Source organism: Molothrus ater, chromosome 10, assembly GCF_012460135.2.
Source record: "Molothrus ater isolate BHLD 08-10-18 breed brown headed cowbird chromosome 10, BPBGC_Mater_1.1, whole genome shotgun sequence".
In the NCBI taxonomy this organism is placed as follows: Eukaryota; Metazoa; Chordata; class Aves; order Passeriformes; family Icteridae; genus Molothrus; species Molothrus ater.
Window position 1 is genome coordinate 8,623,686 of NC_050487.2, and position 27,479 is coordinate 8,651,164.

General features: G+C 41.6%; 1 protein-coding gene across 4 annotated transcripts in view; it reads left to right on the forward strand.

Moving 5' to 3' along the window:
- Nucleotides 1-1,154: 1,154 nt before the first annotated feature.
- Nucleotides 1,155-27,479, forward strand: part of ACSL3 (acyl-CoA synthetase long chain family member 3) — a 50,449-nt gene continuing 24,124 nt past the window's right edge. Inside the window, exons 1-3 of one of the 4 annotated variants that reach the window (XM_054515902.1) lie at nucleotides 1,155-1,224; nucleotides 16,460-16,563; nucleotides 21,047-21,468. In XM_054515902.1, coding sequence (XP_054371877.1) covers nucleotides 21,118-21,468 — 351 coding nt within the window. In that variant the 5' untranslated portion in view covers nucleotides 1,155-1,224; nucleotides 16,460-16,563; nucleotides 21,047-21,117. Of the gene's footprint in view, nucleotides 1,297-10,280; nucleotides 10,299-16,459; nucleotides 16,564-21,046; nucleotides 21,469-27,479 lie in introns of those variants that run through there. The other 3 variants (XM_036388700.2, XM_036388699.2, XM_036388701.2) reach the window with 3 other exon arrangements.

The following is a 27,479-nucleotide window of genomic DNA, read 5'->3' on the forward strand; positions in this document are numbered from 1 at the left end:
TCCAGTAACTGAGGTGACTGACTTAGTTGGTCTTTGGATTACAAGTATATATCCTGTTAATCTGCTTTTAGCAAGAGCACATTCTCTGCCACTCGAGTAACTCTGCAGATGACTGAAGATGCAAACAGTGTTTCTGCTCTGAAAGGTGGTGTCTGTGAGGGGCAGGAGGAACAGGATCCAGCCACGGGCGGTGGCACCTGCACAGCTCATAACTGGCTCAAGGTAACTCACAGCTGCTGGGCTGTGGCTACGGCAGCGTCCCGGCTCATGCCCTCAGCTCTGCAATCCTGCTCTCTCCTTGCCACGTGCTGTGCCCTCACATCCCTGGGCTGCCGTGCCAGGGGCTTGACCTGCCCCCGCTGAGCCAAACAAACCTAGCCTTGTGACAATGGTGGCTGTCACCGCCGCAGAGCCACCCCGGCACCCGCAGGAACTAAAGCTTTCCCCTGGGCTTTGAAACCTTCTTCACATTGGTTGTTTTTGTTTCGCTGCTCTTTGGCAGGTGCTCGTTTGTTTTGTTTCAGTATTGTATTACACCGGTTAAATGAAAACCTCTAATTCTGCAGGAACATTTGCAGGGCCTGGATGAGGCAATATTGACAAAAGATCCTCAGGAACTGTTAAGGAGGAGCCCAGCCTTGGGCAGCACCGACCAAAACCGTCCAGGTGAGGCCACCTCTGGTCAGGGGATGCGCCATGAGCGATCTCTGCCAGCAGAGATGCAGCCCAGGAGCCCCTGCAGCAGCTGCCGCGGGTGACTCGCTCCGGTAAACCCTCAGAGCCGGCAAAGCCCGAACAGCGCACTCAGGCCTTGCCGCGGCCCCGGCTCTTACAGCGACCCGCGCCGGGGGCTCCGGGGCACGCTCATGCCGCTGCTGCCGCGGTCGCTCGCTCTGACCGGGACACTTGGCAGAAAGCATTCTTTACCGCGCCGCGGTCAGCGGCGGGCCCGGGGCCATGAGGAGGTTCCGTGAGGGGGACACCGGCACCGGCAGCGGCACGGGCCACTCACCGCCGAGCGCGGAACGACGCGCTGCTGACGCGGCCCCGCCCCTCGCCAGCCATTGGCCCCGGCCGCCGGCCCCGCCCCCGGGCGCGGTGACCTGTAGTAACCCCGTTCCGCGGGAGCCCGGCCCCGCGCGCCACCCGGCGCGGGCCAACCAGGAGGCGCCGTGGCGCATACGGAATGAGCGCGCGCGGCGGCGGCGGGCGGCCCGGCCGCGGGTGAGCGCGGGCGCGCACTCGGGCGGTGCGCGGAGCGGGCGGTGCCGCCGCGGCGTCCCCGGGCCGGGGCCGGTGAGTGCGGGGCCGCGGGCCGGGGCGGGCTGCGGGGCCCTGCGCCGCCACGAGCGCGCCCGCCCGGCCGTGCGGTGCCGCGGGGCTCCGCCGGGCGTCCCGCCGCCTCCGCGGGGGCGAGTGCGGCGGCCATCCGGGCCGCGGGGGTGCTGAAGCCGCCCGGCGGGGCCGCCATGGGCCCGGCTGCCGGCGGGGCCGGCGGCTGCGCACCGGCGCCGCCCCCGCGGGAGCGGCGCTCCGGATAATTAGCGAGATAATAGCCGGTAACAGGCGCGGGTTTGCTCTCTGCTCTGCTTTGTGTTCGGGCTCCGGTGTCCGAGGCGGTGGCGGGAGCGCGGCGTGAGGCAGGTGCCCGGTTCCCGGGGGTAGTGACACGCCGTGTGCCTGCCGTGTCCCCGCCGCGGGCTCCGGGACCCACGGCGGCCCCGCGGTCCCGGCGTGCGGCTGGCGGTCGGTGGGCGCGGGTGATGCGAACGCGGCAGGGCCGCGGGAGGAGCGGGCCGGGATTTGCGGTCTCGGCTCAGCTTTGCCTCTCTGTTTGCCGGGGTTGATGCGGGATTTAAGGCTGAGGTGCGTTCCCTTCCAGGACTCGCCTGGGAAGGATAGGGCAGGAACACCTTTCACTCGTAGGGACACAGTACGCCTTAAAATACTTCTGCAGATAGTGCCATAAATAGCACGAAGTTCGCTGTTTGGGACTCATACAGAATCTCTGGGAAATGAGAAAACAGTAACCTCCGGAAAAATGAGGGCAGTAACAGAGTAAAAATATTTGTAAGATAGTTTATGACCACTACATTTTTTTACCTTACTGAAGAAACAAGCCCTCCCCCCCCTAACATTTAATTATGTACAGTAGCTGGTATGTAATCTTTTATTTGTTGTAAAAGATTACTGCATTTTGTTTTGGAGTATCTATAGTTTATTCTATAGTTTAGCACTTTTTTTGGCCTATAAAATGGGTTTGATAACATGAGACATGAAATTCCTGTATTTGAGTAGCCTTAGTTTTCAAGTGTTGTTATCAGTACAGCATTAATGAAAAAGAGTAATACCAATGATAAAAGATTTTGGTTACTTTAAAAAGTCTGTTAAGGGTAAGGACAGTCATTTTTACTCAAAATAGAAAAATTTGCGTTCACATGAAATTTGTTTGGGTTTTTTTTTTTTGTCTTGTTACTGTTTTAAGCATCATGTAAAGAACAACATAGAATGAAACCTACAGCCTTAATGTGATTTTTGACTGGTTACATTCTGCTTTTGATAGTCTTTCTCCAGAGTGGATTGCTATCTCATTGTGCAAAAATTCACTGTGGCTTATGATTTTTACTTCCTGGGGCTAAAAAACCAGAAGCATGAAATAATAGATGTGTTATCAGTATCCTAAGAGGAAGGTAATCATCTGAGTGCATTCATAAGACTTCGTATTCATTACTGTGTGCAGCACTTCTCATACCATTTCTTCTGTGTGCTTTGAAAAGTTAAGGAAAGACATTTTTAAGCTTGGTAATTCTTCCCTGACCTGTAGATTTATGCCTCAGGAATGGCTGAAACGAAGCATTGTGACTTACAGATCTGTTTTTGTTTGTAGTTGTTCAGTGTGTTTATTATTGTTGGTCCCTAGGAACGGGAGGTAGGTTCAGGTTTAACATTTGTTTGTTCAGTGTTGATGGCTGGCTGACAAACTTCAGTCAGTCTGAGGGAGCTGCTGCTCTGTGTGGTGAAAAATTTTGAAACTCATCATGAAGTCAGTCTGTGGTATGGATCTGGTCCCTTTTGGCTCACTGACTTAGTTCCACAGTAGTCTCTGACCTGCAATAAGCTGGCACTTGGTTCTGAATGTTTGTGCTATCTTCAAGTGTCCTATTCCACTCAAGTAAGGATGCAGGTAATAAGTTCCAGCCTCGGTTTTATTCTTTATATTTCACAGAGGTGGGATGTGTTGAGAGAGCTCTGGCTTACAGCTGTGGACAAGGGGTAGACTCTCCATAGCTGTGCACCTGAGTGCTGTGAGGCTTTGATAACAGCACTATTGATGGCCTAAAAAGAGGTGTGAGGACTGTGGTGTGTAGAATCTGAAGGTTCCCCTCTTCAGAATTGTTTATGAGTGGTTCCCATCTTCCCTGCTCCATCTCTTTTGCTTGGAGAATCCTGAGTATGTAAGAACACTGAGTAGGGCTTGTTGAGCTGACTGTGCTGGTGTGAGTAATTTCTCACTTTTGACACTTCTCAAAACCCAAGATGTGGTTTAGCCAGAAACCTCAGAAAATCAGAATGGTGTTAATTGTAAAACTGTGAATCTCTGAAGAACTAGCGGAGTTGTCTTCATGTTTGACTTAAGGCATGGTGTGCTTTTGCTGAACTGGTGAGCATTTAGGCTGCTGTTTTCCCCAGCCCCCATTCAGTGCTGATTGGAGGGCTTTTATTCTTCCTTTCTGTAGACCAGTGAATGGTTTGAGCCATTGAGTCATACTAAAGACCCAATTTTTTTGAATGGATTGTCAAGACTTCTGGAACAAACATAGCACATGGCTCAGGACAAAATTCAAAAGAACTATGCATAAAGTGTTCTTTAAAGGAGATCCAGCTATGGATTAAATTCCCAGAAAGTAGCAGGAAGAACTGAGTCCTGAATTGTTTAGCAGTCTAATTTTCTTTTAAAATACTTGTTCCAGTGGGAGAGTAACTAAACCTGTCCTGACAGCCAACTGCTACTTACTGCCATGGTGGCAAATCCAAAAAATCATGCAGTCTGATGCTGCAGTGTTACTTGGACCTTAAAAACTAGGCTCAGGTGGCCTGAATTCCACTGAAGGCCCTTTTCCCAGTCAGTGGAGAATTCTAGGTGCTTCTGAAAAGCAATTCAGAGAATTTACATAAGACACTGAGTGGGGAGCTGCCTGAAAGCCAGCTAATAAGAAATAGGAGGCAGAAGGATTTATGTGGAATTTAGGCCATCTGAATATGGCCCTAAGAGGCGACTTAGTCCTACTAAGTAAGGTGCATTAGCACTAAGAGGACTTGGCTTCAATTTGGATCCGTTTCATCTGCTGCCGATTACTAAGCAAATTTACCATTTAAGCAGCTCCTTAGGGGTGGGTGGGGGCTTCCTGGCTCTGTCCCTGTCAGGAGTGACCCCTGCACCAGCACAGCCTGTTCTGGGGCCAGCCCAGCTGAGAAGGCTCTGGGGCCATGGTGGCCAGTGAGCTGAACACAGCCAGTAGGTCAGGTGGGACAATTATCCCATTCCATTTGGCACTTGTTAGACCCTGTCCAGAATACAGCATCCAGTCGTGCTCCCCTCCCTGGAATGGGGGAAATGTCGATAAACTGGAGTGAGTTCAGGGGACAGCTGCCAAGATTGGCTGGAGTTGTGAGCTTTTGCTTTGTGAGGAGAAGTAGAGGAACTGTGCCTGTTGTTGAGCCTGGAGAAGAAAAGGCTTGGGGGACCTTTCTAGCGCCTGTGTGAAGGGTTTCAAGAGAGTGAAGCCAAGTTCTTCACAGTGGTGCATGGTGGGAAGAGCAGAGACAGCAGGTGTGAATTGAAGTCACAGAGGTCTGTGTCCATAAGGCATTTTTCACCCTGAGGTGTGTCAGGTGGTGGGACTTGGTAACCCAGAGAGCTTCTGCAGACTCCTTCTGTGGAAGCTTTCAAAATCCAGCTGGATAAAGCCCTGAGAAAGCAGGTGTGATTTCACAGCTGACTCTGCTTTGAGCTTGAACCAGAGTCCCCTGATGTCCTTTTCCACCTGAATTATCCCATGGCTCTATCTAGTGCCTGCCAACAGAGCAGTTGCAGTAGAAGGTTGTGAGCCAGCTTATTTAGAGCTGCATGGTCTGGCAGTGCAGGTTTACATGTCAGGCTTGGAGCAGTATAGCAAGCACTCAAGCCAGTCCTAGGCAGCTCTCAAATGGCAGGACTTTATTTGTTTAATTATGCAGTTAGAGTTGGAAGAACCTGCTCTTCACCTTGAGGGACTGGTCTACATCAGGGATTGCCATGTAGTAAAGCCTGAGGGGCTCTCAGGATTCAGTACTCAGATACAGTTTGGGATCTAATGGTTTTGAGTCTGTTGAAGGAAATCATGTGGACAAGGCTATATCCTAAACACAACTCCTGAATGGCTATTCTAAAATGAGGGGAGAGTGCGACTCTGAAGGAAACTCAAATCTTATTCTGTATTACCTTCTGAATCAATTAGAGAAAAGTTGTTCACAATTTAAAATGGTTGGAATCAACTCAGTTCAAAACTTGCAAGAGTCTTTTACTGATCCCTGGGGAGGAATCCTCACCCACGTGTCCTCTGCTTCCTTAAGTGAGCCTGCAGCTCATGGGAAGTCAAGGTGCTGACTTCAGGTGTCTGTAATCCCCGAGGAGGAGGTAACAATTTGTCACCACCTGTGCATTGGGACAGTGTCTTTCCCTCAGTGTTCAAGAGCCTTGTTAATTACAAAAATGTGCTAATTAATTACCATATCTGAAACGGGACAAGCTGGCTTCTCAGTCGGGTGAGTTTCCTGAAAAGCAGGGAAGATAAGATTATTGAAGTTACTGGCTTTTGGATTTTCACTGTTGATAGTGAAAACAGCAAGAACAAACTGCAAATCTTCTACCATTGCACTATAAAACTGGAAATCTAGTGCTTTGTTTTCTTGAGCTGTGTAAATATCCTTACCTTGAATGCTTGTATCTGTTAGATGAAACCAGTATGAGCCCTGGAAGGGGAAAATGGATAGTGAAGATTAGAAGTGACTTGCTGAAGCAGCAGAGTGGCACTAGTACAGAACTGCCACGTTCAGTCCCCATCTATTTGCTGTGTGACATTCCTGTGTGTAGAACATTCTCTCCTGAGATAACTTCATAAGGATACTGCAAACTGAGTACTGTGTAAAAACAATTTTTCTGCATCTTTGGAGGCAAGACTTCTGCCTTTGCCTTACTGCTCTCCAGGACAGGGTGTGGAACATCCCTCATTTTGTTCAGCGTGGCTGCTCAGACATGTGGGAAGCCTTGGCCATCCTCAGGAATGTTTTCCATGGGTGCTGTGCTGCTTGAACAATTAGTGCAGTGCCATAGATCAATGTGCATGCTGATGTAAGGTCTGTTAATCAGACATACAGTAAAATTTCTACCAACCAAAGTTAAGATGGTATGAGAAGACAGTCTGTGAAGCTGAGTGTGGTCTGCAGTTGTTTCACCAAACCATTATTAAAATCAATGTTTATGAGCTCATTCTGTGAGAACCCATGAAAAACTGGAAAGTGGAGCATCTGTGGTTAACTTAGAATTTAGATGAGTTCGTAATTTGTGTTTGGTAAAGAAGTATCTGTAGTTGGTTTTGAGTGTATGGGTATGGAGAAAGGCAGAAGGGAACAGAAGAATCAGGAGGTGATGGCTTGCAGGAGGATTTAAGTGGGTATGTAGAGAAACATCTGCTTTTTTGTGTCTGCAGATTCTGTCAGGATTTTTGTTTGTGAGTGCTGAAGAGAGGTGGAGACAGCTCAGGCAGGAGTGCTCAGGCAGGGAGCTTGGTGATCTTTGTGGCAAACTGGGTTTGGTCTGTCCCATTATAAGTCCACAAATGACTTGTAAAGCTCTGGTAACAGAACTTTCCAAGCATTTACAGCTGCGGTTTAATCGTCCTGATGAAGTATTGCTGCTCTGTATTGTTCTAGAGAAACTGAATAGAGAAATGCTTTTCCTAATGGCTAACTTTGAGATGCATAGAAAACATTTTCCAATTCTGCGATGCTGACAACTGTGTAGATTTTATTTTTTCACCTTTCTTGAGGGCTCTTGTGGAGATTCTTACCTGCTTTTCTTACAATCTGCACAAAAGGCTTAACGTGGTAACATCGAGTACTTTCAAGAACAAGGTACAAATCCAGTTCCCAGCAGGGCTGTGTGCTCATGTGTGAATGTCCAGGTCACCAAGCCAAGGCTGTTAGTGGGTGTTGGAAGGGGGGGGTGAGGGTTTTTGATCAGGAAAGCTAGGTAAGACAGGCATTCAAAAAAAATTAAATCTTTAATTTACTAATAAAATCAGTTATAGTTAAGAAAAAAATTAGTCTTCTGCCCAAATCCTGTGTTACACAGTCACAAATGCAGTTGTGGCCAGGTCAGCTTGTGAAAGGGCTGACACAGCTGCTACCCTGACTTGTTTTTTTGTGCACCTGTAACATCTTAGATGTATACATCTAAGATACAGACTCCAAGAGTATGGTGGTTGAAACTGCATATATTTTAATTACATCATTAGCTTAATATTTCATGATTCTTTGGTTTTTTTTTTTTAAAGCAAGATGTATTTCTCTTGTTTGAAATACTAGTGGCTCATGAAACATTGAAATATTTATATTCTTCTTCTAGAAATATTTAATAGTCTATTCTGGACTTCCAGCTTGTCAGATTGCATTAATGTAATGCTGACATCTGTATAAGACAGACAAAATAATTTTTCCTGAGAATATTCACAAAATTCCTACAAATGGTGTTGCTACTGTGGCACCTTTCTTTTGAAAAAGGTCAATGCTTTTGAAAGTTAGCAGTGAAGGCTCTACCCAGCCACGTAGCTCCATTTTGGTCATGTTTACGTAATGAGAGTCTAAGGGTGTGTTTGATTTCCCTGAAGAGAAAAACAGGATTCTCTTCTACCCAAACCTCTCTCTACCTACACAGTGTTTGTGTACTGATTCTGAACCACTGACTTGAGTGGTCTCCTGGGAGGATGAGGAGTTCCTTCCTCACCTTCATCCCATTCTGAACATATCTGTGGGCACTGGATATTGTCCTCTGATTGTCACCACCTGTGTTTGTAAGTTTTGTTTTTAAGGGTGACGCATAAGGGCTTGGAGCTGAGAACCACACTTGTGTAATGCTTCTTCTCAGAGAATAAAATGGCTTCTAATTTAATGAGACCTTGTTCCCTGTTTGCTTTGAGTTATGCAATTGTTGAGCGTGTTCATGACTGATCCTGCCTTGCTTTGCTTACAAGAGGAAGAGTGATAAAAAGAGAGAAAAGGATATTTGTTCCAGTGTGATGGAGAGAGGTTGTCCTGATACTCTGTTATTTCTAAAGCTAGAAAATAGAATGATGACTCAAATAAGCAGGGTAGACTTCTTTATGCCATGTTTAAATAAATTATAGTGCTGGATTTTGAACAAAAGAGTAATTTTTCTCCAAGCAGTATAGATAAAAAATCTAGATCAAGTAGAACTTTAGAAAACACTGAATTTGAAGTATTTTCTTTTCCTTGGCTGTTTCTTTATTTTGTAGTACCATAGTCCCCACTGTCCCTGGAACTTTGGAGCAGCCAAGAGAAATAAAAACCATACAAAGCAGTTAGCAGAGAAACAGCCTACTTGTCTTTCTGTAGCTCAGCCTTTTGTGACTTCCCATCAGTCACCCCACAACTTGTTGAATGCAAAATGTGCTGTCTGTCCATAAATAGATGGAGGAGTGAGGCCAAAGCATTAGCAGCCAAAATCATCTTCTCTGGTAGTTTTCCCCAGATTTCATCAAGTGCTTGGTTGGTCAATGGTTTGGCCATGGTTTCCAGGCTTTCCAGTTCTTTTGGCAATTTGGTGTTTATGGTGCTATGCTTGTATCCATAGGAATTATTTGTTGAAGCCCCATTTCTACCAATTGTGTGTGCACCATTTCTGGTGTCTTATAAATTGGTTTGGTTTAGTTGGAGTTTTTTGAAATACGAAGTTAAATAAGTGAAGTAATTTTTTTAGCATTAGGTCCTAAATAATACTAGGAGTGAGGCAGTTTGTGGCCATTGCAGGACAATAGTTGCATTTGGACATATACCCCAAATCTTAAGCAAAGTATTTCTGTTAAACCAGTTTAAGAGTCAGGCTTAGTAATCTGTAAACCTGGGTGTTTAGGATGTGGGGTTTCACAGACACCACTGTAAGCAATCTAAGAAACAGATAACTTTGGTTTTGAGAATAGGTTTATAACCTGTGGCAGAGGTAAAGTTACCAGAAGTGAAAATTACATATTCCCAGAACTTAGTGCAAATTTAATTTCTCTCTTGTATTTGTGCTGAGGAAAAGCTCCATAGGTTGTTTTTTGCATTTATATTGCTGCTGGAGTGAAGCACTGCTTTTGAGATGTCTTGCTTAGTCCTTACAGAGAGATTCAGTCTACAAACTCTGAAACTCCCAATGAATCTTGTGTGAGTATTGGTTTGAGATAAGATTTGCTAGGGTTGTGATTTTTATAAATTGCATTCCTGTTGTTTTTCTGCTGTGTGGCTTGAGGGGCATCTCTTCATTGTACCAAGATGAATGTTGGATAACACAATCTGAACCATGCACATGGGTTAGGAGCAGCAGCCTTGCCTTAATAAGGTGGTGATCCTTTCTGAAGGACTTGTGACTTCCATTGCAGGCCAGAGGAGAGGGGTTGTTCCTGTTCTGGAGTTTGGGGCACTACAGTGGAAAGTGTGGGGTGTGAGAAAAGTAGATATTTTTGTGGGATCTACTTAATTCCATTTATTTTGGTAGTAAATCACTGTAGATGACTGGACACAATGATAATGTTTAAAAAAAATAACAAACCAAATCTAACAAAGCCCCAAGTAATTGGAACCTGAGGATGTATTTATCCTTCAAAAGAGAAAGTGTATTAAAAATGTCACCAGCTAATGTCATTTAGCCTTTCAAATTAAATGGTATAACATCCCACTTTATCACTTCGATAACTTAGATCATGCTGTGGATATCCTTCTTGCTTTGAAATGTATTGTAAAATTCTCTTATTGTATTGTTCATTGATATTTTTCTTGTGAGAAGTTTGCCTAAAGACTTGGAATTTTCACACTTTTTCCTGTGAAGTCTATATCTTCTGTTTTGCTCTCTCAGATTTGTTTTTTTTACCTGAGTATTCGTCTACTATTTGTTTTTCAGGAGCTTCTGGTGTAAGGTTATCAAGTCCCTCAAGATTTGAACCGAACTGTGCAGTTGTTTTGATGTTAATTAGTAGCTATAGGTAAGGCAGTTCTGATGAAGCAATTGCATTGTGAAACCTGTAGGGACTTGTAGGCTTGGCTCATCTTCTGTTTGGAGGGAAGGGGAACACAGTCCAAGATGAGAGGGCTGTCTGGACAAGAGCCACCAGGAGTGAAGTCAGCAGGACTGAGCAGTAACTGGGCAAAGGGGATTCTGGAAGGGGGTTCATGGCCACCCACCCATGCCCACCTACTGAGTCAGACCCTGGCTCCAGTGCAGAGAAGGGCTGGGCATGTGCACTAATGAGCAAGGAGTAGTGAGAGAGATAAGTAGTGAATAGGGGTTTGAGTACTAGTTAGTGAGAAGGCTGTGTGTTTGTAAAATTGATTCCCTTGGTTTAACTAGTGTCAAGTTTTGCTGACTCTGTGGGGTTTACACCTAGATCCCTACTTTGTGCAAACTAGAATAAAGAAATTAAATATCTCATCTTGGTGTGTGAATTGACACTGCACACCAGGGAATGAGCCAGCATCAGGGTCAAGAGTTATCCCTAACAAAATCCCATCAAATAGAGAAGAAATGTTAAAGAAAGAAGGCAAAGACAACATAAATATACAGGCTTACCAGATTTTGGACCTGGCCAAAGTTAATTGAAAATATAGGATAATGGGTTATAATTTTTACTGTGGCACTACATGAAATCAAATTCATCTAAAAGTAAATAAGAACAATTTTCTGCATGTATAGCTTCTGCTGGAGAAGAAAATCTCAAAGCACCTGTACAGTTAAAAATATGTGGGATTGTTTTGTTAAATTTTTTTTGGTTCTGATCTAATGAATACATGACTAGGATGCAGTACAAACCACATTGAATGTATGGCAGTAGACCATCTATTTTTGTTCTGTTTTCTAAGAAACAAACAAGCCAGAACTGTTCATGCCTTAGCATTTCAGATTTCCCGGAAATTGAAGAGCTGATCTTAGGCTGTGTTTTGTAGTAGAAAACAGCACATGAAGCCCTTCTGGTGAGTCCCTTGGATCGGGATGGAGAGCAGAGTCTGCCTCCCAGTGGAAGCACTTAGGGCAATTGACCTAAACGAGCTGGAAAACGACTGTAGGAATTTGGAGTGATAAGCTGGCGGTGATAACTCGGCTGTTACACCACTTCTTGAGTAGGCAAAGGTTACTGCTGAAGCTTCTGGCTTATTTTTATGCAGACTTTTTTCATACTGTATGTGCCGTGGTGTTGATGTTCTTGTTTATGTACTCTTCCACGTTTAATTTGTCTCTGTGGTTTGAAAATCCAGCAGTATGCTGGGGAAATTGGTGGTTTCATCTCTCTTTAACAGTGAATTGGCAGATACCAAAGTTCCTCTGAGGCCTTCTCCACTAGCAAGGTACTTTATCCATTAGTTTGTTTTTTTCTCTGTCACAAACATGAAAACATTTAATTTAGTTAGACATTAAATGCATTTCTTAAATGCTCTAATAATTGCTTGTGAAGAGGAATGGAAGCAGTGTATTGACAGTGTCTGGTAAAGTGCCTGAAATGAGTTAAGACACTTGTTTGCCCTGAAGTGTCATGTATGTAGTGGGAGGGGAAGGAGATGAAAGATGGAGCAGCGCTGGATTGTGTTCTGGCATAGCTGTTACTTTGTTACATGATTTTAAGGATGTGTTTTCAGCAAAGTTCTTTCTAGGAAGTGCTTTCAGGTTTGCTGATGAAGTTGTCACATTAGAGCTGTGTTTTATTGTTTTTATTAATAAAGATGTGTTTGTCAATCCACTAAATATCTAAACTGTCTTGGATAAGTTATAAACCCCCCCTTATTTAAGGAAAATAAGTTTTAAAATGTTTTAAATAGATAAAATCTAAGATGTTGTTTTACAATGAGGTTTTGCATTTTTAGTTGATTTTATTGGAAGGGTGTTCATGTTGTGGGTCAAGGTAGCTTTAGGAGTGTTTCATTATTGTTCCTGGAGCTTGTTAGTGTTGAACTCCCTTTGATTTAGTTTTATTTTTCACCTGGAACAAGGGTTTAAACTTAAGTTTGTAGCCCATGCAGTCAGACTGTGCGTTGGAGTACTGTGGTTTTTTTTGTGGGGGAAATAAATCTGTTTGTCTGTTTTGTTTGTCTGCTTTGTGATGTCACTTTAGCTTTCAGTTTATTGTAAGTGTCACCCTGTTTTGTTAGGAAGCAGAGGAGAAATGTACAAACGTGGGCCCTTGCTGTCCTGCAGTGTGCAGTGATATTGCAGACAGTGAGGCTTGGGTGTACCTAAAAGAGGCTGATGTCAAATAGAAGTTTTTAATACCCACTTACCATTAACTTTTTAGAATAACTGGATATGCTAAGGCTCTGTTTCAGAGAAAGCACAGTTCTGTGCCCTCGAGAAGCATCAGTTCCTTCTATCTAGTTTAGTTCTGTGTTTCTGCATTTGTCTCCCTGGTGTCTGCCAACACTAGGTGTGATTTTTTTTTTCCACTTGATGTAAATTAATCTACTAAGAGGAAAAGGAATCTTTTCTAGATAATAAAACTTCTTCCTTTGTATCAAAGTTTACTTAATACCATAGAGAGTGTCTCTCTAGGGTAGAAGGACTTCTTTGGTTTAAGTGATTCCTACCTTTGTAGTATCTTGGTGTTTAACAAGGACATAATCATTTATTAATCCTAATAATATACCTTCTGGCTCTTCCTAAGGAAATAGGTGTATAATTTTACAAACGTAGCATTGACATGTGAAGGACATAAAACCCCTTTGTATTTATAGGATGTATATTAGCCCATACCCAAAGTTTAAAGGTATTTAAGCTTGTAGCACTTGAAGCCCCCAAGGCTGAGCTCCTGTAGAAGTAAGCAGTGAGATCAGGAGTAGGAGAGCAGCAGGTTAATCCCTGTGCTGTGACTCCCGTGTCACAGGGTGTCCTGCTGTCCCTGTGCTGAGCCTGCTTCATCCACAGCCCAGTGGGATTTCATGTGCAGCTCCCCTGCCAGGCTCCTTCCCTCTCTCTCCTCTCAGGTTTTGCCTTGTCAGTAACTCCTGTCAGTTCATGGTTACTCAGTTTGCCATAGCAGAAGAATAACATCTTTTGTAGTGCTAATTTTCTGTTGATTTAGGTGATTGCAGTGACTCATGGTAGGTTCAAACCGAAGCTGATATAAAGGAAAATCCACCATCCACCCTGAGAAGGAGAGGGTTTAAACTGGATCAACAAGCTAATCTGACTCACTCCTAGGCACACAGGCAGCTGTGTGTTGGTACAATGGAGGGCAAGAGTGGAATTACCTTTTGGAGATGAACAGTCTGTTTTTATTAGCAGCCCAGCGTTAAATCTGCCTGAGCCACGCTGAAATCACAGCCTCAGGCTGTGCAGTTCATGCACACCCTTTGCTGCCCCAGCAGTCTGTTAAATCCTACCTGGGAGCTGGTTTGTTCCAGGTCATGGTGCCTGTTCCCTGCTGCTCTGTGTGCCTCCTGGGCTGTTCAGAGCCGCTCTCCTGCAGAGCAGTGCCTGAGGTTCCCTCGGGACTGGAGCTGACTTGTGGATGTGCTTGTGCTGAAGCCTTGAGTGGGTTGAGTTGTGGAAGCAGGAGTGGGAGTGCTGTGCTGGCTCTGGCCATCTGCCAGCCTTGTGCTCCCTGGCAGAGTGAGGGGAGGCATTTAAAGAGCCTTAGGGTTCACCCAGGCTTGTGCTAGAGGTGGCTCACAGCTGGAGGCTACAGATGATCTCAATAAGGTAGCTCAGAGTTGCCCTACGTGTCCTTTCAGAGAGTGTTCTTCAGTCAATGTCCTGAAGATCTGCTTCCTTTTGAGAGCAGAGACATAATCAATAGCAATTCTGGTCTCCCACCATCCCTCTTTCTGTGTGAGACCACAGCAGTTCACAGAATGTGGAGCAGCAGGGAGGGCAAAGTCCATGAGAGACAGGTTGTCTCCTGTCCAGGACTGGGAGTGAGACATCAGGGACTGCAGCTGATGTGGGAATCAGTTTCATTCTTGTGTGCTTGAAAGAGTTTCAGGAGAACCTCTGGCTGAGTGCTCGCCTGTGTTACAGCCATGCAATCCTCTTCTAGATCTTTCTGTAGCAGAGGCAGTTCCATGCCTGTGACAAGCCCTGTGTGGTGATGTGGAGCTGTTGAGGAAGGTCCTGCTGGGTGTGTTCCCAGTGGGTGGGGGCTCCTGGGGGTCAGTGCTGAGCAGTGCTGTTCCTCCCTGTTGAAAGCAGATGTCCTTTGGGACAGAGCCATGGGCCTGTTCCCAGCCTGACTGCAGAGAGGCACTCCTGTTTGTAACAGGGTCCAGATCTGCCTGGAGAAGGGTTTTGGGGATGTTTGGGAGGCTCGTGGAAGGTCTCCCTTGTGCTAGAAGTGATGCTGGGACCCAGGTAGCAGCCTGGAAAAGGTAACTGGGAGGGGTCAGAGGCTGGAAAATCGGCAAGCAGGGGACAAGGACAGTGTGTGCACTTGTGTGGAAAGCACAGGGCCTGGGAGAGAGGGGTGTGCCAGGATGGCCTGGAGAGCAGCACAGCTCCCACAGGCAGTGCCAGGGCAGCAGAGCTCAGGGAATGCAGAAGGGTGGTGGGAGGAGAGGCTTGTGGGAAAGTGAAGGGTCAGCTGGGGAGGTGGGGTGTGTCCTTGTGCCCACATTGCTGTTGCTTCCAATTTGGGAGCATGTGCTGAGGACCAGCTCCTCTTCAGGGACCCAAAGCATCCATTTCCAGCATTCACTAGGGCTTGCTGGGATTTCTATCCTCTCTGTTTCAAGAAATATGTTAAAACACCTGTGCTGTACCTGTGAAGAGCATCTGTTTTCAAACAGAACTGTCCCTTAAACCCATATTGCAAAAGACACCTTCCCCTTAGATAGGTGCATGTTTGGGATTCTCCTGTGCCCTGTTCATTGCCTCAGGCCCTCCTTGCTTCACAGTCCAGGGATTTGCCTTGTGAAGCATTGGCTGTTGTGCACATTTGGTTTGCCTTCTTATTTTTATATAGATGACTGCATGAGTATTTTTAAATTAGTGATGGGGATTTCTTTCTTTCTGGTCTCTTTTTTTTTTTTTTTGTAAAAGAAAGGCTTACTTGCTGAGTACTAGCAAATACTGACAGCTCTTGAGTGAATTCCAGATGTAGTAAAAGCTTGCCTCTTCAGGGTTAGTGTTACTTTTGAAGTCCAGATGTAAACTAATATAGGCTATTTTTTGGTGCAGTTAGAAGTATTAAGGGCTTTGTTACATTGTCTTGATAACTCCTATTGTTATATTCTGTAATGAAGAGATTGGGCAGTACGTGAAGCTACTCTGTTATTTTGTCTGTTAAAGCCTAACCCAGTGAATAACTTTTTTATCCTTTCAGTGAATGTTAACAAATCAGTTTGTTTTTTTTTTTTTTTTTGCAAGATTCACTGATAAGAGAAATTTAATATGTATTTCTACTACTATAAATTGTTGACAAAAATGGGGTTTTTTGAAAGAGTGTCTTGGAGCCTCTGGGTTGGAGTGTGTGAAGCCATGGAAGTCAAAAACCAGGGCAGTGAGCACCCTGGGTGCTCACCTCAAGCAGCAAATAGTTAATCCACTGAAACTGGAAAAGATTATCTTTAAGAACTGTATAAATAGTAATGTTTGCAGAAAAGCAATAGGTACAAAATGTTTACATTTGCCTATTTTAAATGTGATTTGCTGGCACAGGTTTTCAAGACTTCTTTCTGCAAAGGACAATAAATAATACTTTAATGTATAGTAGAGCAAAATCAATAAATACAATGATTACTATTTTATTAAGTCTTTTTATAAAGTGTTCAAGAATATTTTATTACTCAGGCTGAAGTGCATTCTCTGTGTGGGTGGATACACAAAGATAGGTCTGTTTTTTTCCTGCCCCAGATGGTAGAATGGTTCAGTGTACACTGAAAGGCCTGGGAGTTAGAATTTCTCAGGGAGACAAGTCCCACGAGCTCCTGAGTTCACCCAAAGCTGCTGCAGCCACCTTGATTGTACAGGACTCAGGTCTGAGCAGTGGCTGTGCTGGGTGTCACATCTGGCTTTGTGTTAACTTGCAGTGGGCCTGGGCTCTCTGACGTGATACAGTGCAGTATCAGATGAGAAAAAGGTTTTTATTTATTATAAAATAAGAGTGAAAAAAATGGAGGATGTGTTTTATAATTGCCATATTTAATGGGAATTTTCCATTTTTAGATTTCATGCAGTTGCCTGTGACAGCTCCTGTTGAGTAAACTGAGACTGGAACATCTTGTATCAGCTCTTGTACCTGTACCTGCCACGATGAGAAGTTGCATAAGGTTCCTTTTTTTCTTGTTAATTCATGCTTTTATTGTCGTGTAATTGTTATAAGCAGGTCAATTAGTAAACACATTCCTTGAAGGATTTTTTTCTTTGTCATCTAACAAAAGTTTTCTTCTGAAACTAAAGGGTATAACAGTATTAGTATAAGTAGTATATCAGGCCAAATCACTGATTATGTATTAAGAAGGATCAGTCCTGAAAAGTACTGGTTTATTTCTCCAGACTCATGAATGAGTGTGCTGGTTGCTGCTTCTTTCTGCTATTGAAAAAGTGTGTCAAACTTAATTTATGGTCTTGCTCTTTCCCATGTGCTGACTACCAGACTAAACATGAATTACATGTAAGTGAACATCTCTTATGCATGTCCAGAGCCCTTTGCTTGAGTGGATTTTCTCTAAGTTATATTCTTGTATGAATTAGCAGTCCTTTCATCCAGGATTTCACCTCCCAGCCTTTCCTGCATCACTAGTCAGAGTCTGAGCACTGAATCCTCAAAAACCCCAGCAGGATTATGTGAAACCAGGATGGACTCATGTTCTGTAAGAACCTGAGTGTTTACAGCTAATCTGCAGACCAAACCACTGAGTTAGAATATTACCACGTCATGTGTTTTTATTTGTCAGTGATTAAGCAGGAGCTACCAAAGAACAAAATTCCAGTGCTGAAAATGCAGTGAACTTTCTCACTGTGCCATAGTCTCATACTTGCAAAAACTGCTTAGGATCATGTCCTCTGCTTTCTGTTCCCTGCCCTAAATGATGGGTTTGCTTACAGTCTTTTTATGGTCAGAGGCAGTCATCTACTTCCAAAATTAAAAAGTACAAGATATTGTACTTCAATTACATGCTAAAACCATGTATAGTATTTCACTAAACCTTTCAAAGTTTTGTTTTTGTTGGGTACTATTTTTTTTAAGGCAGAATATTAAACAGCAAATATTGCTTCCCTTTTACATCTTCCAGATTTGATATAACCTTGAAAATTTCACTAAAACTTCTAATTTTTAGATTAGTTCTGCAGGTCGATTTTTAATGCTGTATTTTCATTTTGAGTTTTAAAAATAGCATACATTTTGAAATAATAATTGTTACAGAGAAGAATGCATGAGCAACCATTGTATCTTAATGTAAACAGTGTTGTTCTTTTACATTGTCATTAAAGTAGTTTTCTTGATGGAGGTTAAATGACCTTTTGTATAAGGAAGAAAAACCAAGACAAAATGTACTGTCATGTTCAGCTGCATTGGTTTTGCTTGCTGTAAAACATAATTGCCTTACATCTAGCACTCCAGCCTGAAGTCAGGGTAGAGTTTTGCTTCTACACTATCATCAAAATGATTTTTTAATTGAATGTTTAGTCATCCACCTAGCTGACTTTGATGTTCTCCTGGGAATGGCAGTTATAAATCTGTGGGGCACAAAGGCATTTTAAACTGCATCTCCTTTTCTTACCTGGTGTTTTCCTCTTCAACAACATAGCAAACAAATAAACAAAATGATGAGTTAAAATGAAGCTTCTGTTCTTCAGTTACACAGGAAAGAGGGGGAGCCTTTATAGTGCCACCCAGGAACTTGGTGTCATGGCTCAGCTCTCCTTAGAACCATCACCCTACAAAGATCCTGGAGGTCATTCTTCTTATGAAAGGACTGGAATATATTTTTCTTTCTTGTTCCAAAAGGCATTGCACTTTTCCAATGTCCAATTACAATGGTAATTACAATTAGTTACAAGCATGGATTCTCTGTAAATTTCACAGTCTTCAATCCATTGCCAAATTCTTAAGACATTGGCACCTGAGCTCTCTCTCTTGCTAAAGTTTGCTATCTCATAATTATAAGATTTTTTGAAGGAAAAAAATGGACTCTTACTTGGTCTGTAAGACAAAAAACTTCACTTGCAAAAGATAATTCTGAATTGTAAAAACATTACATTTTGAGTGAAAAAAAATTCTTAATTTTTAAAATAAACTGTTTTCAATAGATGACTGGTAATGGCCTCACTTTTGTGAAGGAGTAACTGAAATAGTTAGCAATTTAGGAGATGTACATCAGAGCAGAGTTCTAGAACAGGGTGCTTGCTTTTCTGAGCCAAGGGGCAGTCCAGGACATTTCCCTTTAGTCTGTGCTGTTGGAGTGTTCCTTAGACCCTTCCTTGCAATGCAGCTTTTTATGAAATAATGAGCAAAGCACAATTTATGTTTGCAATTCAAAGCAAAGGTTTCCAGGTTTGGGGGTTATTATGCAAGGATGAGCCAGAAGAGGAACTTGACATGGCACCTTGGCATGGTTGGCATAGAAATAGTGAAAAAGGTTCCTCTCTCCTTCTGAGGAAAGAATAAAGCTGTTGGGATAACTCACTGCAAACTGAAATAGGAGGCTGCTGTTCTGGAAGGGTTCAGTGCCTCTCTAACCAAGGAAAGTTATGAAGCCTAGAGAAAATATTATTTGAACAGCTTTGACTGTGTGTCAGATAGGGAGTTTCTTTGAAGAACAGTTTGCCTAAAGGTATTAAATGAGTTGCTTTAATTTTCATATGTAGCAGTGTTTGGTTAAATTCTGTTTCTACTTTTTAGGCAGAGAGAAGTTCTCCAGCTTTATAAGGAGAAAAAAGATGTTCATCTCCTGAACTGTGCCAGGCGAAATAATAGTACAACATAAAAATTTTGTAAAAATGGCCAAACTCTTGCTGTGTGTACTCTGGATTCAGCTTTTAAACATCTTGTTCTGTGCTGCTATCAACAACAGTATAATTTTTCTGGCCTGCAGTAGCTGATTGGCTGGCTCATGATTATTTTCATTAAGTATCCTTCAGTGGCACCCTAAGAACATAAATCTCTTCAAGAGATTACTGAATTTGCCCTTTAGCCTATTTAAGTTTGTTTTCTATTTGTCATTGCTTTTTGCCTTTGATCTGAAAATTAAAATATATGCACTTCCATTTAATTTTTTAAATATTTTAAATCTTTCCTCCACTGCTGCTTGTTGCAGTGATTTCCTACTGTGAAGAGCTCCTGTGGTTTATTTGAGTTTGTGTCTCAGGGTGCTCTGCAGAACAGACTTTGATGTTGTTTGGTTCCTTCACTGCATCATTGCAGGCAGTTTGTTAACAGTGAGATTACAGCAGCTTGTTAGGGGAAAAATATGATCATGAAATGTTTTTGCTTGGAGTTTTAAGAAGTTTTGTGTTTCAGGGAAAGATGGAATGAATCTCATCCTAGAAGTGAAGGATGCTGGGTTGATCCATTCCCAAAAGGACTGCAGATCTAGGATTAATGAAGCAAGGCTTCTTTCCATTGCTACTGAAAGATCTTATATGATTTAAAAATTACTTTTTTCAACTCAAATTTCTATTTATTAGGGATTTCAGAGAGTTAGTGGAGGAAAAGTCTAAGAGTGTAAGACATCAGCACAGAGTAATGCGTCTCATGAATAAAAATTAATTTAGAATTGTCAAAAGCTGTGCAGCTTATCTATACATTATTATTAGTTGCTTGATTTATGATACTGCTTTTAATAAGTTGTATCAATATGTTTGAAAGGTTAAGTGAATGAAGTGCATTTGTAGTTTATTATGTACAAAACACTGTTTTTCAGCTAGTGGCTCGTGGACTGTTGCAGAAATTCATCTTTAGCCATTATGGCCACCATCCCTGATTTCCATAAGGATTTCAGTTATTTTGTTGATTTACCTTTTTAATCTTTTAGACAAATTGCATAATTTCATGACTCAACAGTAGAATACATTAGAAAGTTGCATCACCATTGTAGTCATTAGATATAGTAAATTATGCTTTTAAAAAAGACAAAGTGAATATCCTGGCATCATTAAGGACTCTGGAAAAAGTTACACATCTCTGCATTGTGCTGTTGCCAGGAATTTGGGGATATTTATAAGCTCTTTTCTGGTATTTACCCAATATTACTTAGCTCATGTTTATTGGTACAAGTGGGCTCATTGGATACTGGTTCTGAGACTGAAATCATAGGACTGATGGGAAGTGCCTAGGAATAAAGCAGCAAAGTTCTGTCACATACACAGCTTTCCTTCTCTCAGGTGGCTGTCCCAGTGTGTCCAGCACTTGGGAAACATTTCAACATCCTTAATAGCTGGGGTTCCCATGTGCAGAGTGACATTGCCTGTGCTCCTAGGGCTTGTTTGTTCAGTCAGAGGTCATGGGGGTTCCTAGTGAAGGTGCACATGGAGGTGCTCTGATGTTGAAGAGGATCTTTTAAATTGTATAATCACAACACTTTCAGATAAATACCTGAGATGCATATGTCATTGTACTGCAGTCTGCTAAAGGGGAGTGGAACAGTTCCACCTCCTGTGTCTGCTTTCATTTTTGTGTGGGGTTTAGACTTCTAACTCCTGCATGAAGACACCTACTGGGATATGGATTGTAATATCATGTGTAGAAATACCTTCTGCCAACAGTGATAGTTTACTACTAACACTTTCTTTTTTCTTTTCTCTTTTCAGATCTTTTTGGACCTCTGTCTAGCTGATCCATGTTTCCAAACTGTCTCTTGTAACATTCTCAAGCGGCCAAAATGAAGTTGAAGCATAACATCAACCCTATTCTTTTACAGTTTATAAACTTCATAGTCCTGGTGTACTCCCTTGTAACATACATTCCATGGTACATCCTTTCAGGATCAAAGCAGGCTATAGCAAAAGCCAAGCAGGTTAAAGCCAGGCCTGTGAATAACAAGCCTGGGGGTGCATACAGATCTGTCAACAGTCTGCATTGCTTAGCTTCAGTTTTATATCCTGGGTGTGATACACTCGACAAAGTTTTTAAATATGCTAAAACGAAATATAAGGACAAAAAACTCTTGGGAACACGCGAAATTCTGAAAGAGGAAGATGAAATCCAGCCATCAGGAAAAGTTTTTAAAAAGGTAAGTCTTTTTGCAGTCTGCCTTCAAGAGTTTTTTTCCAAAGTATGTTTACTTTTTTACACAGCACTTCAAGTCCACTAAAGCAAAGCTGGGGAAAAAATAAATTTCTCTGCTTAGATTCAGTAGCTGTGAAAAGAAATTAAATTATCTAATTCCCAATCTTTCAATACTTGGCATTTAAGCCAAATCTAAACCTTTTTGCACTCTTGAATAGATATCCTGTTTATGGTTTCAGTCAAAGAAAAAACACAAGTATGTTTTAGGTATTTGTTTTTAATATTCAGCTGGTGATGTAAGTAGTTTTAAAGGTTTCTTTTTTAAGTGAATTTCAAAAAGTCTCCCTTTGTGTTATTCTGAACTGTCATCAGATAAATATACAGAAGTACTAGATGCCAGTACTCAGATGTGCCTTTCCAGCAGCCTTAGTTGTGATTTAAGGATTTGCTGTTCTGTCCAGGGAATTCAGGACTTAAATGAATTTTTTGTTTGTAAAAAGATTGCTTGGATTTGATTGAAGAGTCTTTTTTTCTTTGAGTCTGCTTTAAGGTGAACTACTCTGCTAATCTGTAATCCTGATGTGTGTGGGAGATGTGATTTCAGTGTCTGACAGCAGCTCTGTTGTTTCAAGGGACTGACTTTTTATAGTGTATTATGTTCAAGACTATTGTCATATGCTGCTTTGTATTTGTTCAGACACATTGAAAATTGCACTTCTGCCTGAAGAAGGGCAGAATACTTCAACAGAATGTTCATATTTGTGCATCTCTGTTTGTTAAAGTTCTGCATTTCTGTATTAGAAGTTATTAAATCCACAATAGATAATTTTTAGTTAAGATTAGTTTCTCTGCAGATGGACAAAATTTCTCTTCATGCTGCTAGTTTTGTCTGATAGAGGAGTATATTTAAAATCAAATTAGGTTAATACCACAATATATGGCAAAGTTCAGTTCTGTTAAAATCTTTATACAAACTTTGTTAATGAAACTTGCCCTTAGCTGTGGAGGTAGTTTTGCAGTATGAAGGATGTGTGCTTGATGCACATTTTGCTGCCTCATTATCCTATAAAGAAACAGAAAGTTCATGTTGAACAAAGAATGGTTTCTGAGCACAGATCAGAATTTTGGCTGCCCTGTTTTTTACATAAAAAACATGTGCCCTGTTTTTTAATCATAATTTTGAATGTAAGACTTAAGGACTTAGGAGTTTTAGCCTTTTCCTTTATGCAAGCAAAGTGTTGTGAATATTGGAAATCTGAAGGATGTTTGTGTTGATCCACTTAAATTACTTGTTTGTGAGTATTTAGGCTTAGAAATTACCCAAGTTAGGTAATTTTGTCTAAGCTTGACACAAGGGTTCATTGTGGTCAATTGCCATACTTAATCTCCTGTTACTTTGTTCCAAGTTGTGGCATTGTCACACTAGACCTTTTAGTTTTCTTTTTTTTTTTCCTGATAGGGAGTACATTGTTTTTTAAGGTCTCATGGCATGTGTTAGCAAGTGAGGAAAATCAGAACATTTCACAAGATACCTTATTGATTCTAAATGTCAGGGTTCTCTTCTTTTGATTTCTTTCATTCCAGGCACCTTTTATTGCCTGGTTCCCTTTAGCACAAAGCCAGCTTGCTGAGGTTTGGTGCAGTCCTTCAAAAAGGTGCACAACAAGTTTAATTCTTATGTATAATGCATGTTATTTCTATACCTTACAGGAGTTGCAATATATTTTTATATTTTATATATATCTCAAAAAAAAAGGTAAAATATTCGGCTTTTGATTATTGGGAAAAGTAAGTCTCCTTGCACTTGCAGCTAAAATTATTTAGAGCTTCTTAACATCTTTAAGATCAGATACTCCATTAATTTCTTGCAAAACAATGCTATCTCAGATAATCTGTAATTTTTAAAATTTTTATGATGGCGTATTGTTGCAAAAATGTTTGTTTCTGTGCAGATTCCAAAGTAGCAGAAATTCATGGATGTGACTAAAATACAAATACTTGCTAATGCACTTGTTACATTTCATAGTAATCCTAAATGGTTATTCTATTTCCTTCTATATTGTACTCTGCCATTTCCTTCTCCAATAACATGCATACCTAATATTAATATCATAAACCATGCATTTAAGTCAGGATAAAATAATGTTGAAAATACCTCTGAGATTAAGATGTAATTAATTGGAAAAGGGACTTAATTTAACCACAGCAGAAATTTTATAATGCCCAAAAGATGAGCCTCATTATTTTGTGTCATCTTAGTTGTAGGTTATGTCATCAGGTGCTTGCTTTGATCTATGTTGGTATGTGGATTTGGCTTTGTGCGTGTGTTTTTTCATTGGTTTATTTTATGAGGAAATGTCTGTTTGTTTGGGGGGTAGTTTGTTTGTCTTGCTCAGCTTTATAAAGGGTTGGTAACCAAGAACAGAATTACTGGGAGCATAATAAATAAGACATAGTGGGGAGAAGAAAACACAGCTTTGTTGGGGAAGGTGATGCATCTAAAGCCTGAGAGACTTGGGTGCAACAGCAAGCACATGGGCAGTTCTGGGAATTCAGAATTTTACTCATTATTGCTGATACTGAAGCTTAAAGTGAAGGTTCTTGCCATGCCGAATCATTGGGCACTGAGAGAGTCACTTAAGATGTTGAAAACCATAGATTGCTATGTATGTGGTATGTTAGGGTGGGGGTTTCAGATATATTTATCTGCATTCCATGTGTTCATGTGAAAAAGGCCAAAAGTGGGCATTTCAAATAACCTCCTTTGTATTATTTTTAATATACTTGTACAGGAAGATGTATTTAATTCATGATCACTGGTTTCCAAATCATGGTCAATATTCTTTTAAGTCTTATAAAGTACTTTTAGGAAGACCTTCAAAAGTAACCGAGATCAGGTAGTTTAATGACTCTACATGAGCCTGCAGCTTTATCAAGAGGTTTTATTTCACTAAAAATTTTAGTATGTTTCTAAAATCCAGGCAAAAGAAATGCTAGCTATGTGTTTAGTCTCTGCTTCTCTGGATTTCCAAATACTAACAGAGTCTGGATAGTTCTGGTGTTTTGTGTGCCAGTGTGACTCAGGCTGCAGTGGAATGCTGGAGCACGAGAGGGCAGCGTTCTCCCGTGGAATGCTGTGGTTCCAGGGAAAACCCCAGCACTGCAGGTCCTGCTGCCTGCTCTCTGTGGGGCTCTTCCATCTCTGCTCAAACTCACTTCTTGGGCCCTTCTGCCCAAGCTCTTGGACAGTTATTTTCTTTCCATTATTTACCAAGCAGAAATAAGCTCTGAAAGTTAAGTTAAATGTGTGTGAATGTTTAAAGGATTTTGGTGCCTCATGCTAGTCTTATCTGTTGGCAGCAGAAGCAGAATCACAGAATTGTTAGGGTTGGAAGGGACCTCTGGAGATCATCCAGTCCTGCCCAGGCAGGGTCACCCCGAGCAGGTGGCACAGGAACGTGTCCAGGTGGGTTTGGGATGTCTCCAGAGGGAGACTCCACCCCTTCCCTGGGCAGCTGCTCTAGGGCTCTCCACCCTCAATGTCAAGAAGTTGTTCTTTGTGTTAAAGTGGAATTTCTTATGTTTTAGTTCATGGCCATTGCTCCTTGTCCCATCACTAGGAACTTTTGAAAGAGCCTGGCACCATGCTCTTGGCACTCCTTTGAGATTTTTGTATGCATTGATGAGATCTCCTCAGTCTTCTCTTCTCCAGACTAACCAGGCCCAGCTCCTGCAGTCTCTCCTTGCAAGGGAGATGCTCCAGACCCCTCATCATCTTTGTGGCATCCACTGCACTTTCTCCAGTAGCTCCTTGTCTTTCTTGCCTGTACATTGGAAAATGTCAGCAAAAGCAACTGAGGGCAAAGCCAAGAAGGAAATGGGTTTGGAGACACCCTCCAACATGAGGAGTGTGAGATAAACTGTAACATGCTCTGTGTCCTGCAGAGGAAGCTTGTAGAGAAATGCTGGAGGAAGGAACTTGGAGCCAATTTAGTAATATGTATATATGAGTAGCTGTTATTCACTCATGTGTGTATAATGTAAATGTCATAGGGAGAGAATAGAGAAAAAACACTGGGCATGGGGAAGGAACACTGGAATTGGAATATATGGATGGCAGTAGGAAAGTAAAACTCAAAATTGCTGCATTGAAAAAGGTCTTACCTGTTCTCACATCAGTGTTCTTCAGAAATGTATTTTTATAAAAATAGCTACAGCCAATGGTGCTACACATCCTTAAAAAGGATTTTTCCTTTTTAAGAAAAGAAAGCACCAATGAGTGATCTTTCACTACATATCAACAAGTTTAAGATTAATTATTTAAGAGAATAAAAAAGGGGAAAAAAGCAGAGTCACAAGTATTTGGAGAGATTAATTTTTGGCCAATTACTGATTTATGTTCCCCAGTTCAGTGAGAGTGGTGGAAATTACTAAAACCTCTTATGGATTGGCAGGCTTACCAGAAACAGTAAAAGAATCTGCTTGTATTTCTTGGCCTAATTATTTGTGAGCAGTTTTCCTGAGGCTGCACTGTAGGCAGAGTATAATGAGGGAAAGGGTATTGCCCAAGTCACTGCTATAAATTGTTTTCAGCTGATGAGCTTGTCAAGAAATTCCCCGTCTGCCAAAAATACTGCCTTTGGGAAAAAAAAAATCCCAAATTGGAATTTAAATTCCAAATTACCAAAATTTGGATGGACAGGAAGAGGTGCAATATTTTTTTTGGAAGCAGTGAGAGTTTTCCACACCAGATATATCCTCGTGTGTTGAAACAAAAAGGGACTCCCAGGTTTTGGGTTTTGAAACAGCCTGTTTGCCACTGAAACAGAGCTTCTGGAAACAAACCAGGAAAAACTGAGCAGATATTTGTGTGAGAAATCTGTATTTTCTGGTAGAATTGCTATATATTGCTGTTGTTGACAAATGTTGTTTGTTGGGCATGTTAAATGATATTTTCCCATAAAGACATTTGTGAAATTCCAAGCAGCTGCACATGTACCTGTTTGCCCTACTAAACAAGTAGCTTAATGAGCAGTATGCAGTAGGCTGTAGTAGGTACAATGCATTGTTACAACTAATTTTAACTATAAAACGGTTTGGAAAAGTGTCTTGACAAAGGAAATCTACTAAATTTTATTCTTCTATTAGAGTTTGAGAGAGATTTTTAAATATGTTTTATTAAAGAAGCAGATGTGGAAATACAGACTCATTAGAAATGTAGTTACATGTCAAAAATTGTTAGATTTGACAGCCCAAAGTTTGAAATTTAGTTCCTATTGATGAATGAAATCTAGAAAAAAGAATGAAGGAGCTTTTCTAGTTTTTTGTAGTGTTTGCTTGCATTTATTACTAATGCTTTGTAAAGAACCTGTCTGAAATACTTGATTAATAAATTGTTTTCAGAATTGTCAGTGTGCTTATATAAATAGATGGGGAGGATATAATAATTCAAAGCATAGATTTTCAGTATAAAACATCTTCATCTTCACTATATCTACATATGAACATTTCTAGGTTGGTCTCAAAGAAATACCCTATCAATCAGTAAGGGAATAGTACTGCAAGGTGCAAGTGCACACAGAAACCTGTAAATTCAAATCCAGTTTTACTGTGCACCAGCTTTCCCATATGGAAAAGTGAGATTGCATAATATATTCTACATGACTTCTCAGAACTGAGGTTTGTCAGTCATTTCCTATCCTGTCTTCTGTCCCGCTTTTGTTTAACAGTAAAAAAAAGGCAAAAATATTACTGCTCATCCCCTTGACATTTGTTTCAGAACAAAGGGAAAGGGATTTCACAATTTCTGACTGAGGGCCCATGGATATACTGCTTTTTGGATTCCAGTTTCCCTTTTCAAGTTTGTTTTTTTTTTTAATGAATATCTGAGTGTTGTATTTGTGTAGAATTGCTTTCCCTTCTGTGAAAAGAGAAACTGAGGTAGTAACATGCATGGAGATATTGCACTGTGATACGGTATTTATGTTGGAACTTCCACAGGCCCTGTAGCTTTTG